At 33.6% G+C, this 18,062-nt stretch overlaps 1 protein-coding gene across 1 annotated transcript in view; it reads left to right on the top strand.

The window, feature by feature from the left end:
• LOC118191546 (sushi, von Willebrand factor type A, EGF and pentraxin domain-containing protein 1-like) overlaps positions 1-18,062 on the top strand; it is a 287,106-nt gene that overhangs the window by 71,801 nt on the left and 197,243 nt on the right. The window contains exons 2-4 of the mRNA XM_085825956.1: positions 6,437-6,692; positions 11,034-11,210; positions 16,032-16,190. Coding sequence (XP_085682082.1) covers positions 6,437-6,692; positions 11,034-11,210; positions 16,032-16,190 — 592 coding nt within the window. The remainder of the gene's footprint in view (positions 1-6,436; positions 6,693-11,033; positions 11,211-16,031; positions 16,191-18,062) is intronic.

Consider the following 18,062-nt stretch of genomic DNA (forward strand, 5'->3'; position numbering starts at 1 on the left):
CGAAATCTAACCTTTTGTTTTCGGGAAGGGGTCTGAAGGATATCCGCTGCGTCGGCTCTTAAAGAAGCGGCGAGATGACAGGCCTTAGTTTGGGAATCCCATCCATTCGCATCCGCCACTATAGAAAATTGTGTTTTATACACTTGCCAGGAGGTCTTCCCATCATAAGTGGATAACTTCAGAGAGGGACGAGCAGGCATGGGTAAAAATTTAAAACCATCACTATTGTTCCCTGCCGTCGCTACGAATTTCTTTAAAATATCCACTTCTTTGGCTACTGCAGAAACCCTATCATCAATTTGTTGTTCGATTTGGTGTTGGACGGCACAAACTCTTCCTTCTATATGTTCTTTTACAGAAGAAACTCTTTCTTCTATTTCTTCTTTCACCGAAGGAACTCTTTCTTCAATTTGATCTTTTATAGAAGAAACTTTTTCTTCAATTTGTCCAACTTTATTTTCAACTGTGTCAATTCTACCTTCCATAGCATCGAATTTGGTTTCTATTATGCAGGCAATTTCTCTTTTCATTTCGTATTGACTTTCTTCAATCTTTACTTGTACGGCTTTTATTTCGTCTTTAAAAGTTAATTGACCAGCTTGAATGGCCTTCATCTCTTCCTTAACGGATTCTTGGCCCAATTTCATCTCGCCTTTAATTTCTTCTTTAACGGAGTTGACGGCTCCTTCCATCTTTTCTTGGAAAGCAGCAAATGCAGTCATCATTTGCCTGAATTGTTCTTCCATCGCTCTTGTTATTGGCATTCAAATCCCACTTCTGACACCAAAAATTGTTGCGTGCGTACGGGTTCGTTATGAAATGAATGCACAAGTCCGATGAAAAATGAACAAAAATTTATTATTATCACAACAAAAATGCTTAAATTTTCTCAAATTATCATGCAGTATTACAATATCTCACAGTAGTTATCTTTTAACTACTCAAATGTCTAATAGAACGTCATTCAAAACAGCTAAAGAACGCTAGTCCGCGAATTCGCTACAACCAACAAGAGCAGTTTTCTAAACAACAACAAACTAAGCAACTACTACAAACTGAGATGTTTTCCTCCTTTTATAAGATTTTAAAATCACGCGCTAGAATTTTCCAGTATTTTCTCGAAATCAAAAAGAGATATTTATTTATTTAATCCACGCGCTCTTGTATTTTCAATTTTCCGGCTTAGTTTTCTTTTAATATTCGTCACGCGCTGCACTGCGCGAGAAATAAAACCATTTAATTTATAATTGAACTAACATTAGCTTTTTAAATACCAAATTCGTAACAATATGAACGAAATATAATACTGTTAAGTGAATCTAGCGCCAGAGTGTCGCTAAGGTAAACAAATACTAGAGTGAATTTTAAAGAATGCATTTATTCTATTGTGGTTAATGCTCTGTCGGCGAAGTAGATTTAGTTCAATCCAATAAGTTTAAATGAAATGCAAGAAAAAATGCGTATAATTTAATATTTCGTCCAAAGAAGTCATTTGGTGTACACATCAGATTTTTTGCTTTAAAAGTGGTGGAATTATGTTATTATCATTCAGTTAAGATTGTTATGCCTTTAATTAATCTGCATGCAATAGTTGTAGTATTACTAACAATTTTAAAGTTGTTTAAGTGCGGCTACGGCTAATCTTTGTTTACCATAGCACCAATATTTGTTTACATTTGAAACTCAGCAGAATAGTGAATTAAGTCTGTTTTTGCACCTTCAATGTTTTTTCGACGAGTGAGACCAAAAGTAAAATTTCAGTTTTATGCACCGAAAAATCTGTCTTGTTGCTTGCTGGATGAATTGCTTTTTTTGCGCCGAAACTCCAGTTATAATTGTAAAATTAAAAATTTTTTTTTTTTAACTGTATTTAGTGTTTTATAAAGATATTTCGAGGTTTTTGTGGTTTTTCCCTTGCCGCGAAATGAGAAAGGAATTAATTGAATGAAAAAAAATATATCTCTTATGAAATTCGAGGAACTAAGTTTAAATGAAATGCAGCAAACTATGCGTATAATTTAATATTTCGCACAAGGAAGTCATGTGGTGTCCGCATCAGATTTTTTAAATAATGGATGGTTGAATCTTTTGAGCAGCTCTTGTATGCCATTTTAATTTCAACGAGTTTTATAATTTGATCACTCGTTTTATAACATTATATAAAGCCTTATGTTAATATGTATATATCTTGGGACAACACCATCTCATATATATTTTTAAAATGCTCCTCGGTTAATTGGGTTTCAGAATGATGTATTATATTTTTTAGAAAAGAAAGTATTTGGAACTAAGCTGAAAAGTAAAACAGTAGTGAACGTTTAATTGAATTGCAGTAAGCATAGAATTAAAAGTATGTAGAATCATTAGGTTGTTTTTGAAGCGGGAGACGTGAAAAATATGCAATGCCGTCACCGGGACTCGAATCTGGACCTCTCGAATACGCGCCGAGTGTACTAACCGTTACACCACGAAGACATGTTGAAAGGATAAAGACTACTGTTTCAGACAATTTTAGTGTTTTGTGGAAGTGGTCATTTCAGAGAGTTGACGCTCAGTACCGATGCTTATGTATATTTTCCCAAATATGGGTTATTTGCGAGCACCACGAGAGAATTCACTGTAACTGTAACTGTAACTTTACTTAAAAAGAAAACTGCACCGAGTGGCTACCATCTATGAAAGAGACGAACATTTCTGAGAAATCGGTACTGAAATAAACTCTCTAAAGCTACCACCTTCATAAAAAATTTCACTTGCAAAATTCTCTGAGGCAGTAGGTGGTCCTCTTAGAGGGAATTCTGTATAATTTAAACTTACCTGAACGAAAGAAAATAAGGATATGTTTTTTTAAAAAAGAAGTCGATATCAGTTAGAAATTGCATCAAATTTCGTTTGCTTTCATAATATATGAATCGTCCCTTCAATTTTAGAGCCGATTTCCTATTTTTCCGCTACATTGAGTAATTTTATAATCGAGGGAGGAGGTTAAAAAAAAAAAACTTCAGCTTAATCTCGCACTCTATTACTGCTTTTATCATCGCTTCTGCCACTTTTACTTTTTTTTTCAAAGTGAGCTCGGGCATCATTCTTTCTTTCAGTTAAAGTTGCAGAGTTCAACAGTTTAACTGATATTTTTCTCTTCTTTTCACCATATTTCATTTTACTCGATAACAGTTGAGAAAAAAGACTCTGTTGTGATGGGAGTTTTAAAGTTCATTGCTGTGTAGATGACGAGTAATATATTAGATAATAATGTCTCGCACTCGGGTGTTGGCAGGCTCGTAAAAATCATAAAAATAATTATTTAATCTATCATTTGTGAAGTTAAGTGTCTATTTGGCATTATACTAAATTGAATACAGCCTCGATTGTCTAATCTGAAGAGGAAAAATGAGTTTACAAAACAGATTGATTTTTTAATATTTTTATTTAAGAAAAGTGGTTATTTCAATTAAAACATTTATTCTGGATAATTGAATTATTCATTATATTTTCTCTCGTATTTTCCTTCTCCTTCTTAGTCCAAAGGGGCAATTTGCACTGAAGGGCTGTTAATTTCGTTTTGTCATTTTGCTCCAAAAAATTTAAAAGGCTGTATCACTTTTCAAATCGTTGCCACCATATATTATTGCCCTGCTTATATTTAAAGAAATTAAACACATGACTTCCTTGTACGGAATATTAAATTATACGCATTTTTTTTCTTTTTCTTTTTTTTTTTCATTTCATTTAAACTTATTGGATTGAATTAAATCTACTTCGTGGATAGCGCATAAACCACAATAGAATAAATGCACTCTTTAAAATTCACTGTATTTGTTTACCATAGCGACACTCTGGCGCTAGGTTCACTTAACAGTATTATATTTCGTTCATATTATAACTCAGAATGCACAAAATTTATATCATTTGAAGAATTATCTAATAGTTGTCACATGTTCTATTAAAATACTATAATAAATCTAGAACGATGTATAAAAGAGATTAAGCAAACAAAACAAAGAAGAAACAGTTTTTCGCAGGCGATTCAGTATTTTTCATTCAATTATTTCAGTTCTCACTTCGCGACAAAGCAAAAATACATTAAAACTCAAGATGACTGTATTGAAAATTATGAAGTAAATCTTAAACACTTATTCCCTCGAATACATTCCAGAATGGATTAAGCATGATTTAATTCGCAATAATAAAAAAGGCGTTATCTTTGTTATTGCGAAGCTTACTTTCTCTAGATTGGCAACAAACACACTGTCCTGCTGTTTCAAATGTAAACAAGCAATGGACGCCATCAAAAAAATTATTAGGCTTAGAGGCACTTAAACAACTTTAAAATTGTTGATAATTCTAAAAATATTGCATACAGATTTACTAAAACATAAAAACCTTAACCGGAAAATAAGAACAACATAATTCAATCATTTTTAAAACAAGAAATGTACAATTTACAAACATATAAGAGTAAAGAAACCGAGATCGCTGAGCTGGGTAACAGAGTGGATGTATATATAAATATATTTATATACGTTTGGTGCGGCCGATTGCAACCAAAATACGAGGTGCACATCCACATGTTATAGGAGTCCTATATACAAAATTTCAACGTTCTGAGGCTACTCGTTTTTGAGTTATGCGAGATAAGTACGTTCAGACGCCACGAAAGATTCTCTTCAGAATTCTTTTTAAAGCAGTTTTATAATTTATTTAGGGGGAAAGAGTCATTTATTCTGTCCTTGCGTACGGATGTCACGCAAAAATATCGCTAAATTGCATTCGATAGCAGTCAAAAGGGATAGTTTCGTTGATATATGCTGCCTGAAACTTTTCGCGATTACAATACTTCCTTTTTACTTCGTACCAGGAAGTAAAAATTAATCTTTTGAGAAAATGAATTTTTATGAAGTCCAAGAAGGAAAAAATGTAGTGAAATATCCTTAAAACAATAGTCTAGACAGCTTTGTCTCCTAATGATGTTCTGTTCTGTTTTTTAATTACGTTCTCCATGAAAGGAATTTACATTTAATGAAACTGAATAGCACACATAATTCATAACACGGATTATAATTTAATGAATAGTATTTGTTATTATTATCCACTCTTTATTAGTATCATTTGAATGGAATTTTGATCATTAAATTCATGCTATTTCTCTGGTAGAAATTCCTGGGTAAGGTATGAATGTTTATAACTTTGTTGCATTTGAAGACTTGGGTGCCTAAAATTTGTCAATGTGAAATACATTGTTGGATGAACGTTTCATAATAATACTGGTCATGGTTGTGGTTGCTGGTTATGGTGACCAGTTGTGGGATAATAGTACTAGTGATAAATGATACTGGTAGTGCAGTCAGCTACTGTGGTGATCGACAGTAATAGTGACTAAGGAGTGCTAAGCACAGAAACATGTTCCTTCTGATTGAAAATTTAAAAAAAAATAATGTTTGGTAAGTACTGTTTTCTGCTAAACTGCTTTCACATCTGCAAAATGGAAAATTATTATATATAGGCTATCTGCCACTTATCCTCGATATTTTTAAATTAGGCATATTTAGTATATAGTATTTTACCTAAGAGAAATTAGGCCAACCAGCGGCCGAGCGGTAAAGTCGCTGAACACTGGTAGTTCGGTCCGAGGTTTGAACCCCGCGAACGGACTGGCTGCTTGGGCGTTTTCATGTTTTTCTCCATGTGTAACTTGTATACAAGCCAGTTTCCCTTAGAAAGTCCTCCACGAAGGCATCCCTTCCTTTAGGCAGATAAACAGCCCTCGAGGCTTTGCCATAATCACATACACACACCTAAGAGAAATTACGTATAAAAAATTGAAGAAGGATATATATATATATATATAAATATGCATGTGCATCTTTATAGAGTAGAGAGTACTACAGTGCAATGCAGAAATATTCCATACTGCTTTGCACAGAAATATGGGCCAACCAAGTATTGGTCTTTCCAAAAAAATATTTCTAGACCATTTCGTTCTTTTTCTTTTTTTACCTTCTTCCGTTGCCTCTTGGCTAATAAGAAGGGCAGATAAAAGAGAATTCTGTTTAGCGAATAAAACTTTGTGGTGAGCTGAAAAAGCCATGACACAAAATAACGAAAACAAGCAGAGCGAACGCGAGAAATCAATTGAGACAGAAAAACAGCGCGCGAAAGGTGTAGACACACATACACGCATGCGCAAATTTAACTTCTCTCATTGGCAACAGCTTAGATCCCGTCTCGCAGGTGTGAACGGAACTCCCGTATTTTATGACCTTATGACTATGAATCTATGCCTTTTATGCCGCCGTCTGAACGCAGCGTAAGTGGTAACGAGGAACAACAGGAAAGCACAGTAAAATTAAAATAACTGTTACAAAATTAAAAGGTGAATGGCTGTTAATTCCGGGATTATTATTATTATTTTTTTTTCTTCTTTTGTCAATTTCAGAAAGTTTTCCAGGACGCCCGTCCGAATGCTACTAAAGCTGCTTTCTTGCTTACTGACGGCTATTCCAACGGCGGAGATCCCAGAGAGGCAGCAAAAGCCCTCCGTGAGCAAGGTGTTGAAATCTTCACTTTTGGCATTGTAGGTGGAAATGTCAAAGAACTTTACGAGATGGCTTCAGATCCTCCTGAAGAACATAGCTATATCTTGAGCAGTTTTGAGGAATTCGAGGCGTTGGCGAGAAGAGCCTTGCATGAAGGTATGGTAAATTTTTGCTGAAACTATCAGGATCTTCTGGGACAGCATGTCTTGTGTGTTATAAATAATTCCATTATCATTCTATACAGTGTGTAAAATAATGATGCTTGTGGGTTCTGTTATGTTCATTGTCATATGTCAGGATACTTAAAATCGAATTTTTTATACCTTATTACCGTTATTTATGTTGAGGCAAGCGTATAAAAGAATGCATGCTTTGCTTTCAAACTTGGAAAAATTCAACCTGAGGTAAGTATAATATTTTTGATTCGTAAAGAATCTGTATCAGATTTCTGTCAACTAGATTGAACTTTTTATGAAACCAACTTCAGCCTAATGTTGAATTTCGCCATGGCGGCCTTCTATTATTTTTCTTCATCGGCAATGAATTTGAATCCCACATATTATACGCTGCTTCCCAAAAGTTAACCCAAAAGTTAAGAAACAGCATGTTTTTTGTGTCTGATTTGAGAATGAAGCAACATAGAAACAAGAAATTTACAATGGATTTACTGATGTTCACTAAACAGTCGTTTAATGAATTAATATAAAATTGACCAAAGGTTATTAATATAAAATTTACCAAAAGTTTATAAGGTAAATCTCCCGCCTTCTTGGCATGCCTTCGTGGTGGGGTGGTCTCCACGCTGGGCGTGTATTTTAGATGTTCGTGGTTTGATTTCCAGCTAAGCGTTGCTCATTTTTCAATCTCTCTTACTTCCAAAAATACCTAACGTCTCTACAGTGTCACCCGAGCTAAAAGGTGGTGGTTGATGATTCTCCACACCCAGGATTTGGCGACTGGGTCTCGTAAAAACCGCAGTCGCCCTTTAAAAGGGGGAGTATATAAGGTATTTTTCCCGCTTTCTTAGCGTGGTTTCGTGGTGTAGTAATCTGCACGCTAGTGCGTATTCCAGAGGTCCGTGGTTCGATTCCCGGCGAAGGTGTTGCTCGTTTTTAACCACTCCTGCTTCCAAAAAATATCTAGTGTCTGTACTGTGGTGCCCGAACTAAAACGGGTGGTGGATGATGATTTTCAAAACCCAGGATTTAGCCATTGGGTCCCCTAAAAACTCCAATCGCCCTTTAAAAGGGGGAGTGTGTAAAGTATTTCTCCCGCCTTCTTGGCATACCTTCGTGGTGTAGTGAACTGCACGTTGGGCGCGTATTCCAGAAGTTCGATTACTGGCGAAGGAGTTGCTCATTTTTCATCTCTCCTGCTTCCTCTTAACCTGATGTCTCTACAAATTCAACACAAACATGAATTACAGCAAAACATTGCACTCTTGGCACAGAAATCCAGTCTTGGAGAAACAGTCTATCACAGTTTTTTGAGGAAAAATGAAGGGGTAACATTATAAAAATGGGTTTTAATCAGGAATGCGTCCACCTCTAGCTGCAATACATTGGCTGCAGCGGTGTTCCATGCTGCCGCCAATGTATTGCAGCTAGAGCTATCAGTGAAGTGGAAAGCAACGACCAGACACGGAGTAATCCTTGTTCAAGCATTACTCCGTGTATGGACTATCTAACGACCTTGGAGGAGGAGTTAACTATCAGGATCTTCTGGGACAGCATGTCTTGTGTGTTATAAATAATTCCATTATCATTCTATACAGTGTGTAAAATAATGATGCTTGTGGGTTCTGTTATGTTCATTGTCATATGTCAGGATACTTAAAATCGAATTTTTTATACCTTATTACCGTTATTTATGTTGAGGCAAGCGTATAAAAGAATGCATGCTTTGCTTTCAAACTTGGAAAAATTCAACCTGAGGTAAGTATAATATTTTTGATTCGTAAAGAATCTGTATCAGATTTCTGTCAACTAGATTGAACTTTTTATGAAACCAACTTCAGCCTAATGTTGAATTTCGCCATGGCGGCCTTCTATTATTTTTCTTCATCGGCAATGAATTTGAATCCCACATATTATACGCTGCTTCCCAAAAGTTAACCCAAAAGTTAAGAAACAGCATGTTTTTTGTGTCTGATTTGAGAATGAAGCAACATAGAAACAAGAAATTTACATGCATGCACCTTAAACTCATGCACCTTAAACCCCTTAACAACCTTCGAATATGTGACTGTTGCAAGAATTGGGATATTTTATTTATTTTAAAATCAATTACTTCCAACTTTTTACAGCTGACTACATAATATAGCTGCTTTGGAAACTAGTAACAAGAAAGTTTGTGTTTTCACAAATGTTTTTGTAATTTAATCCGCTTTGTGACAAAATGTTTCGTCACGTTTCCGCCTTGCGCGCACGATATTTTAAAAATGGCTAATGGTTCATACTTGGAATTGGATGGCATTATTTACATGAGCCCTATTTTTTAACTGAACCAACAATCTGATGAATATTTTAATATTAAAAAATTTTATAGACGAAAACATTACAGATTTTTTTTTAATAAAATACATTTTATAAACTCGACTCCAAATAAAATAAAAATTTAACAAGAAATTCTTAGAATTTTTGGTTCACAGTAGTTTTCAAATGTTATAAAAGCTATATATTAAATATGGAATTAAATTATGCAACAGAATGTTTTAAACTGTGCGCGCAAGGTGAAAACATGACGAAACATTTTGTCAAAATCGGATTAAATTATAAAAATATTTGTGGCAACACAAACTTTCTGATCACTATTTCAGAAATCAGCTATATTATGTAGTCAGCTGTAAAAAGTTGGAAGTCGTTGCTTTTAAAATAAATAAGTTGTACCGATTCTTGCAACAGTCACATATTCGAAGATCTTATGGGTTTTAAGGAGTACGAGTCCCCTTAAGCAACAAGCTGTCTTGCCAAGATAGTTCCAAAAAATGCTGTATTGGATCTTGGTTTGCAGATTGATCTGGACATCCCATCCGATTCATACCGTTTTCATCCATCCGATCGACCGCCACCTCAAGGAATCGGGCAAACGCCTTCTCCGGGACATCGTAGAGTCTCATGGATATTGTCCACGAAACTCTAATAACAACTGAAGATCAACACTCGCGAACAAAATTTAAAGTTTTTCATTTGTTCTCCAACTCCTATATAAATATTCGTTTCTATAAAATAAAAGCGATAGCTATTGTTTTTGCATAGATTTCCTTAAACATCGTTACTGTCATTCATATGAACTGTGAATTTAAACGTTAGTGACATACTGATATTTTTGCAATGGTGAGCTTTGAAAAACATGTTGCTCCTTAACTTTTGGAGGACAGTGTATATTTGTAACTTTATAAAATTAATTTCTTTTATATTCGTAGTATTGAGATGGTTCTGTCTTTACGGTTGCCGCAAACTAAGACAAAATATTATCATAATTTACTTTGAGAATGCAAATTAAATATGACTTCTTTTGAAATGTTTTCTGCCTGAGTGTCACTACGTTAGATTCACTTTACCGTAGAAAAAAACTTACACCGAAAGTCTTACATTGAAAGCGCTTTGGGGATGACTTGTTTAATTTGGTAAAGCATATGCGTGGCCATGCTATAACTTTATAGCATTTACATAACAGCAGAGTCATAAAAAATGATTGATTCGATCTTCATATCTCTTTATCTGTGCTCTTAATATAACTGAAGATGAATTCTTTTCACTAAAGCCTTCCTTAAAAAGTATACTTGGAAGGAAATGAATGCATCTTTTACATATCCGTACGCTTTAGAATCCTAAGAGCGATCTAGTTTTTAGTTAGTTCACTGAACAAATGCAGTTAAATCTCTCGTGACGAACATCTTCCAAAAATGACCACCTTTGAAAAGGTGGCTTCGTGGTGTAACGGTTAGCACACTCGACGCGTATTCGAGAGGTCCAGGTTCGAGTCCCGGCGAGCGCATTGCTGATTTTTCATGTCTCCTGCTTCAAAATAAGCTAATGTCTCCACAATATATTGATAATAGCAAAATTTTTAAAACATTCTGTAGAGACATTAATTATTTTGGAAGCAGGAAAGCAGAAAATATGCAACGACTTCTCCGGGAATCGAACCACGGACCTCTGGAATACGCCCCCAGCGTGCAGACCGTCACACCACGAAGGCATGCCAAGAAGATGGGAGAAATACCTTATAGTTTAAATTGACTGATACTGGTATATTTATACTAAATTTTTAATTTCAACAATGTCTTTTAGCATGTCTCTCTTTTCTCAGTGATTTTTTGCATCACATGACTTTTAACACTTTAGGTGGGGGTATTAATCTATATAATTTATTAAACATTTTGTTATTCACCAAGAAGTAATTTTTTCTATGTCTCAAAAATTTATTTTATGCTTTACATTTTGGTTTCTATGGTTTAATTGTATAGAATTGAAATTTTGAACGCTATTACAGATCTGCAAATTGGAAGCTACTTAGATCAAGAACCAGAATCCTGTGACCGACTCTGTCCGGCCAAAACGGACTGCTGCGATGAGAAAGCGCAGTGTACGTGCGGTACAACCAGTGGCCACTACGCTTGCCTCTGCAGAGAAGGATATTATGGCACCGGTCTCAAGGGTGACTGCCACGGTACGTATAATTTTATTCACATTTCTTCTGAATTAGATGTGATGATTTCTCATGCATCTCTAAATAAAATATAGGAAATAAAATTGATTATTAGTCCAAAGGGGCAATTTGCTCCGAAGACTATTAATTTCGTTTTGGCATTTTGCGTCGGTTCACGATAAGCGTTGTTTCACTTTTCAAATTGTTGCCACCCAATATTATCGACTTAAAGAAACTAAGTAATGAAGAATTTGCATGAATGTATGTACGTTTCTCGCATTGTGATAAAACGACGGTACCTAGAACCATCAAAATTGGAATATAGTAATCTTCCATAGAATACGGGCATGCGGAAGTCCTAATTTGAATTTGAAATTTGCTTTATTATCAGTTTCATATTTTGTAACATTTCAATGAATTTTCGGTTAACAAATTTGACGATTTCGAAGCGAGGAATGGCAATACTGTACGGGGAAAAATAAATAAATAAAAATCTGAAAGAATTCAGATTTTAAATTACGTACAAAGGGGCGTTTTTTTAACATTTTGTCTGGTACCTTTATTTATTAAATATCACGTTCTTTGCACTTAAACCATAAAATTCAGTTCAAAAGCAATATCGCAAAATAGTTTTAAATTGAGGCTACCGTTAGAATTTCTGATACGCAGTCTCAGGCGCTGGAGATAAGTTTTTTTTTTTTTTTTTTTTTTTTTTTTTTTTTTTTTTTTTTTGTACAACGTTGCCGTCACTAGCTTTGAAATCTTTGAGTTTTTTACTCAAAAATTCCTTTAAGTTTTACAAAATATAAAATCGATCATAAAACAAATTCCAAATTTCAAATTTGGGATTTCAGATGCCCATATTCGCAGTAGGATTACGTCATTCAAAATTGGATGGCTCTAGATACCGTTCTTTTATCACAATGCGAGAAATAGACATACATTTATGCAGATTTTTCATTATTTAATTCTTTCAAATATAATGCAGGACTCTAACATTTGGTGGCGATAATATTTTGTGGCAACAATTTGAAAAGTGAAACGAACATTTATAGTGAACCAACTCAATATCGCGAAACGAAAATAGTAGTCCTTCAGGAACAAAGCCCCTTTGGACTTAAAAAAAAAAAAAAAAAAAAAAAAAAAAAAAAAAAAAAAAATTATCTCTAGCGCGCAAGACTGTGTATCGGAAATTCTAAAGATACGCTCATTTTAAAATGATCTTGTGATGTGGCTTTAAAATTGTATTTTATGGTTCGAGTGCGAAGAATATGATATTTAATAAATAAAAGAAACACACAAAATGTTAAAAAAATCGGCCCTTTGGGACGTAATTTAAAATCTGAAAACGTTACAGATTTTTGTTTTCTTTAATTTTATTTTCCTTTCTAATTTTCACATACGCACACACTCACACACACAAATAATAATAATACTAATAATAATAATAAATTAACAGTAAAATTCTTCTGATTTCGTGTACTCTTTATAACCATGAATAACTAATCAATTAACTTGTCTACAGTGAAATTTTGGATCTAAAATTAGGCACAATATTTCTTTAGAAATTTTCAGGCATTTGCTATTGTGTCTTCAGACTTGTTACTGATTGTTCATTGGATATGCTTAACCACAATTTTTGAAGCTGATTCTGATTTTATAAATTTATAGTGTTGTTTCGAAATTCAGAGTTTTCCTGTGATTTCAGAAACTGTTAACGTATTTAAAGAGATGCTCATTGTTTTCAGTAGATTGATTTCATCTAGTACAATAAAAACATGCTATCCCTTCAGGAAAATATTTGTTACAAGCCATCTAGTAAAATAAATGCACTACAGCCTCTCGAATATATATAGTCTTTTCATTATTAAATAACTAGCGGCTTTGCTGCCAGCCTTCGTCTGCCTTTTAAATGTACCGGAAAAATGGCTGAAGGGAACACCAAACGTTAAATTTAAAAACTGCGTAGAATTTTACTCTGCAGAACAACTTCATAAAAAAAGTTATTACGTATAACAAAATTACAATGAAATAAGCAATATGCCTTAATACAAATATTAATTATCCTAATAAATAAATTAATCAACTTCCCTTTGCAAAATCTTGAGAACTCAAATGGTATAAAGGAGGTTAAGAACTTTGTTTCCTAAAAAAAATCACTCAAAACTATTCAATATCTTAAAAACAGTGAAATGAGCAATAAATAGCATACAAGAATATAAAAAACAAAAAATTCTGAAAAGCAAAGCATACTTAATGATATTTTATCTTACATTTTCAAGAGAAAAATTTTACAATGAAATAAGCTATATCCCTTAATGCAATATTAATTATCATAATAATAAAATTAACCAACATTCCGTTGAAATAAAAAATCATGCAAAATTTTTCAATATCTTACAAATAGTGAAATAAGCAAAACATAACATGAAAGAAACTCAAAACAAAAAATTCCGCACAGAAGTTTACTCTGCAGAACAACTTTATCAAAAAAAAAAAAAAAAATCAATAAAAATGTATTATGTATATAAAAAAATCTGATGTGTACACGGAATATTAAATTATACGCATTTTTTCTTGCATTTCATTTAAACTTATTGGATTGAATTAAATCTGCTTCGCCGACAGCGCATAAAACACAATAGAATAAATGCATTCTTTAAAATTCGCTCTAGTATTTGTTTACCATAGCGACACTCTGGCGCTAGATTCACTTAACAGTATTATATTTCGTTCATATTATAACTCATAATGCACAAAATTTATATCATTTAAAGAATAGAATTATCTAATGGTTTCCACATGTTCTATTCAAATACTATAATAAAGCTAGAACGATGTATAAAAGAAATTAAGCAAATAAAACAAAAAAGAAACAGTTTTTCGCAGACGATTGTGTATTTCTCATTCAATCATTCAATTAATTCAGTTCTCACTTCGCGAGAAGGCAAAAATACAAAAAAAAAAAAAAAAAAACCTCAAAATATCTATATTAAAAATTACGAAGTAAATCTTAAACACTTATTTCCTCGAAAAAAATCCAGAAAGGGTTAAGCATGATTTAATTGGCAATAATAAATGAAGGCGTTATATTTGTTGTTGCGAAGCTAAGTTTCTCTAGATTGGCAACAAATCCACTAGTCTGCTGTTTCAAATGTAAACAATCAATGGCCGCCATAAAAAAAGGCTTAGCGGCACTTAAACAACTTTAAAATTGTTGATAATTCTAAAAATATTGCATACAGATTTACAAAAGGCATAAAAAGCTTAACCGGAAGATAAGAACAACATAATTTAATCATTTTTAAAGCAAAAAATGTACAATTTACAAACATATAAGAGTAAAGAAACCGAGATCACTGAGCCGGGTAACAGAGTGGATATATATATATAAATATATTTATGTACGTTTGGTGCGGCCGATTGCAACCAAAATACGAGGTGCACATGTACATGTTATAGCAGTCCTACATACAAAATTTCAACGTTCTGAGGCTACTCGGTTTTGAGTTATGTGAGATACGTACGTACATACGTTCGTACAGACGCCACGAAAAATTCTCTTCAGAATTTTTTTTAAAGCAGTTTTGTAATTTTTTGGTGGAAACGAGTCTTTTATTCTTTCCTTTTTATTCATCCTTTTTATTTCGTACAAGGAAGTAAAAATGACAGTGAAATATGCCAATCTGTTAAAAACAGTGAAGTAAAAAATACGATGAAAAATTGTTGCCAAACCCATATTTCTAAAAGAATGAAACTATTCAAAATGGTGCCATTTCATCAAAAATCTATCAACAACAATAAAACAGGAAAATTTTTGCCAAAATCACATTTTTAAAGATGTGAGATGTGAGAAGTGGACTCGGAAGCTTCATTTAAATTTTTTTAAAGTACAAAATATTATCATTTTCCAAAATTCTTTTTGTGAAAGCAATCGCAAGGATGAAAGTTTAAAGTGTCCAAAAATCAAAGAAAAATAAACTTTACATTTTTAAAAATAAACTTTCTTAGAAAAAAATCCCGTTGAAAAGGCGTTAAGCTCACTTTGTTAAATAAATTCGTGTTTAATTGATTTATTGAAACACGAAATTTATTTTATTTTAAGTTCATAAAATAGCTAAGAGCCTACGTTTCATGACGATGTGAAAATGGAGTGTGTAGAGTAAAATCTCGCTTTCCTATAGCCCATTATGTCTCAAAATGACGCGATTTCGTCACAAAACATAAGATAAAAAAAATTCCAATTCGAATTTCGAAAAAATCGCTTCGAGGTGCACTGGCTCTTGTCTAGATGCACCTATGTACCAATTTCGTAGCCGTGGGTCTATTAGCTTACGCGCAAACGCGAATGAAAGACACACACACAGACAAACTCTTTCTTTTATTATATGTAGAGACTGCACAAGTTTCCACCATAGTCTAACATTTCGATAAAAATAACATAGCAGTTTTTTTTTCTATCATTTCGTTTTCACGTTATAACTACCCAATTTTTAAATCTTTAGTTTCTGGTAGGTTATTTCTTAAGTAGTAGTCTATTGCTTATTATCTCCTTGTAAGAAGTAAATGAAGTATTGAAAGCACAAAAAATTCCGCTATCATATTTCAACGAAAATATACATTTTGACACTTTTTCGTGACATCTGTATTTAAGGACAGAATAAAGGCCTCTTTTCTCCCGGATGGAATTATCAAAATTGATTTGAAATGAATTCGAAAGAGATGTTTTCGTGGCGTCTGTATTACGAATTATTCCGCTCTCGTATGTATTTTTAACGTTAATGCAAAGAACAACTCGTTTAACTTTGATATTCTGATGTTATAAAATTGTTTTCTTTTCAGCCTGTCCTTCTGGCACTTACCGCTCTACAATTAGTCCTGGTGACATATCGTCGTGCATTCCATGTCCGGATGCCAACCAGGTATCATTACCAGGCAGCACAAGTGTGGATCAATGTATTTGCGAAACAGGTTTCCAGAAAGTTGGAAAGAAATGCGTAGGTAGGAAAACTTTCTATTTGTAAGTAAATGTATGGATTTTAGTTTTGAATCAATTTTAATAAATTGAAATATAATACTTTCTAGAGTTATAAAATGCTGAAATGTTAAAACTATTATTAGTTCAAAGGGTGTTTGCCCGGAAGGGCTATTAATTTCGTTTTGGCATTTTGCGTCGATTCACTATAAACGGCGAATCACTTTTCAAATTGTTGCTACCCAATATAAGAGCTTTGTGTTATATTTAAAGAAACAATAATGAAGACGCTGCATAAATGTGTGTATGTTTCTCTCATTGTGATAAAACAACGGTACCTAGAGACATCCAATATTCAATAACGTAACGTCGCCACCCAAATATGGGCATTTGGAAGCCCGAATTTGGGATTTGTTATATTATCTATTTCATATTTTGTAAAACTTTAAAGAGTTATTGATTAACAAACTCTACGATCTCAAAGCGAGGAATAGTAACACTGTACCCCCCCCCAAAAAAAAATTACCTCCAGCACGCGAGACTGTCTGTCGGAAATTCTAAAGATATGCTCTTTTTAAATTATTTTGCGATATTGCCGTTGAACTGAATTTTATGGTTTAAGTGCGAAGAATGTGATATTTAATAAATGAAGGTAATACACAAAATCTTCAAAAAAATCCCCCTCGGGCGTAATATAAAATCTTGAAAGCTTTCAGTTTTTTTTATTAGCTTCTTTTGTGAAATATTAAGTGCTCAGAAGATTTTGTAAAACTTGATGCTGATTGCTAGAACTATAAACAAATGAGAATCGCTTTCATTAACTGAGGAAAAAACTTTTATTTTTCGTCAAAACTATTTAAAAAAGAGTTGCTTAAAGAAATTTTTCTTATCAAGGTTATTAAATCGTACGTCTTATTAAAAGAACATGAATTTCTCTTAATACTGGCAATTTAGAACCTTTCAATGACAATCATTTAAAGATAATTAAATGAAAAAAGACCAAGTGCTGTTTAAAAATATTTCTAATCAATAACAGTTCCTAATGCAATAAAACTGGAAGGTTCCTATATGGTTTTTATTTTGTAAGATTTTCAAGATCACTTTTTTATTGGAATAAATAATTTTATGAAAGCACTGAGAGGGGGTTCCGTTTGCTTATTTAATCAATTTAAAAAAGCCAGCGAGGGTCATCTCGTTCAAGGGATGGATGTATTCCGAGAAGATTTTCCTACTAGAAATTGGCTCGTATCATGTTGTACATGAAGGAAATTATGAACGCACTTTACTAGAATTATGAACGCACTTATACATTTACTAGAAAGACAAAAAGAAAGTACTGATTTTTATTTGCTTATTTCAAGGTAACAATCCTTGCATTATTTACTTTTTGAGGTATAATTAATATGTATGGCAAATATGACTGAAAATTTTAATTATTTTAAGAGCATAAAACTTTAAGAATATATTAATATTGTCGTTATGCTCACTTGTCTGACCTATGGTCAGCCCAAGACCACGAAAATCCTCGTGGGAGTATGCGCAAGTTTATGACTGTCGTTGGCAACAGCCAACGAGTGACAGAGTTGGCAACAGCAACGAGTGACGCCTTACAAGTGACAGAGCGATTTAGTTCAGTTCCGCTCCCAATTTTGATGGAGAGGGGGGGGTGTCCGAAGGTCTCCCACCCCTCTTCCCTACCACAAACCTCTCGAGAGGACATTCGGCTCACCGCATATTTGGAGTGCCCCCATACCGCAACGACACTATACATTTACAAACATACATGATTTCTCCTGGATTCGAACCCAGGCCTTTCGACGATATAGTGACGCTAACCACTATATCGGTTGGGTGGCCCAGAATATATTGTTCATTTTATAGAAATAGCATACTTCATA

The sequence above is a fragment of the Stegodyphus dumicola genome, chromosome 10 (genome assembly GCF_044657685.1).
Source record: "Stegodyphus dumicola isolate Sdum_Otavi_A_Nest chromosome 10, ASM4465768v1".
In the NCBI taxonomy this organism is placed as follows: domain Eukaryota; kingdom Metazoa; phylum Arthropoda; class Arachnida; order Araneae; family Eresidae; genus Stegodyphus; species Stegodyphus dumicola.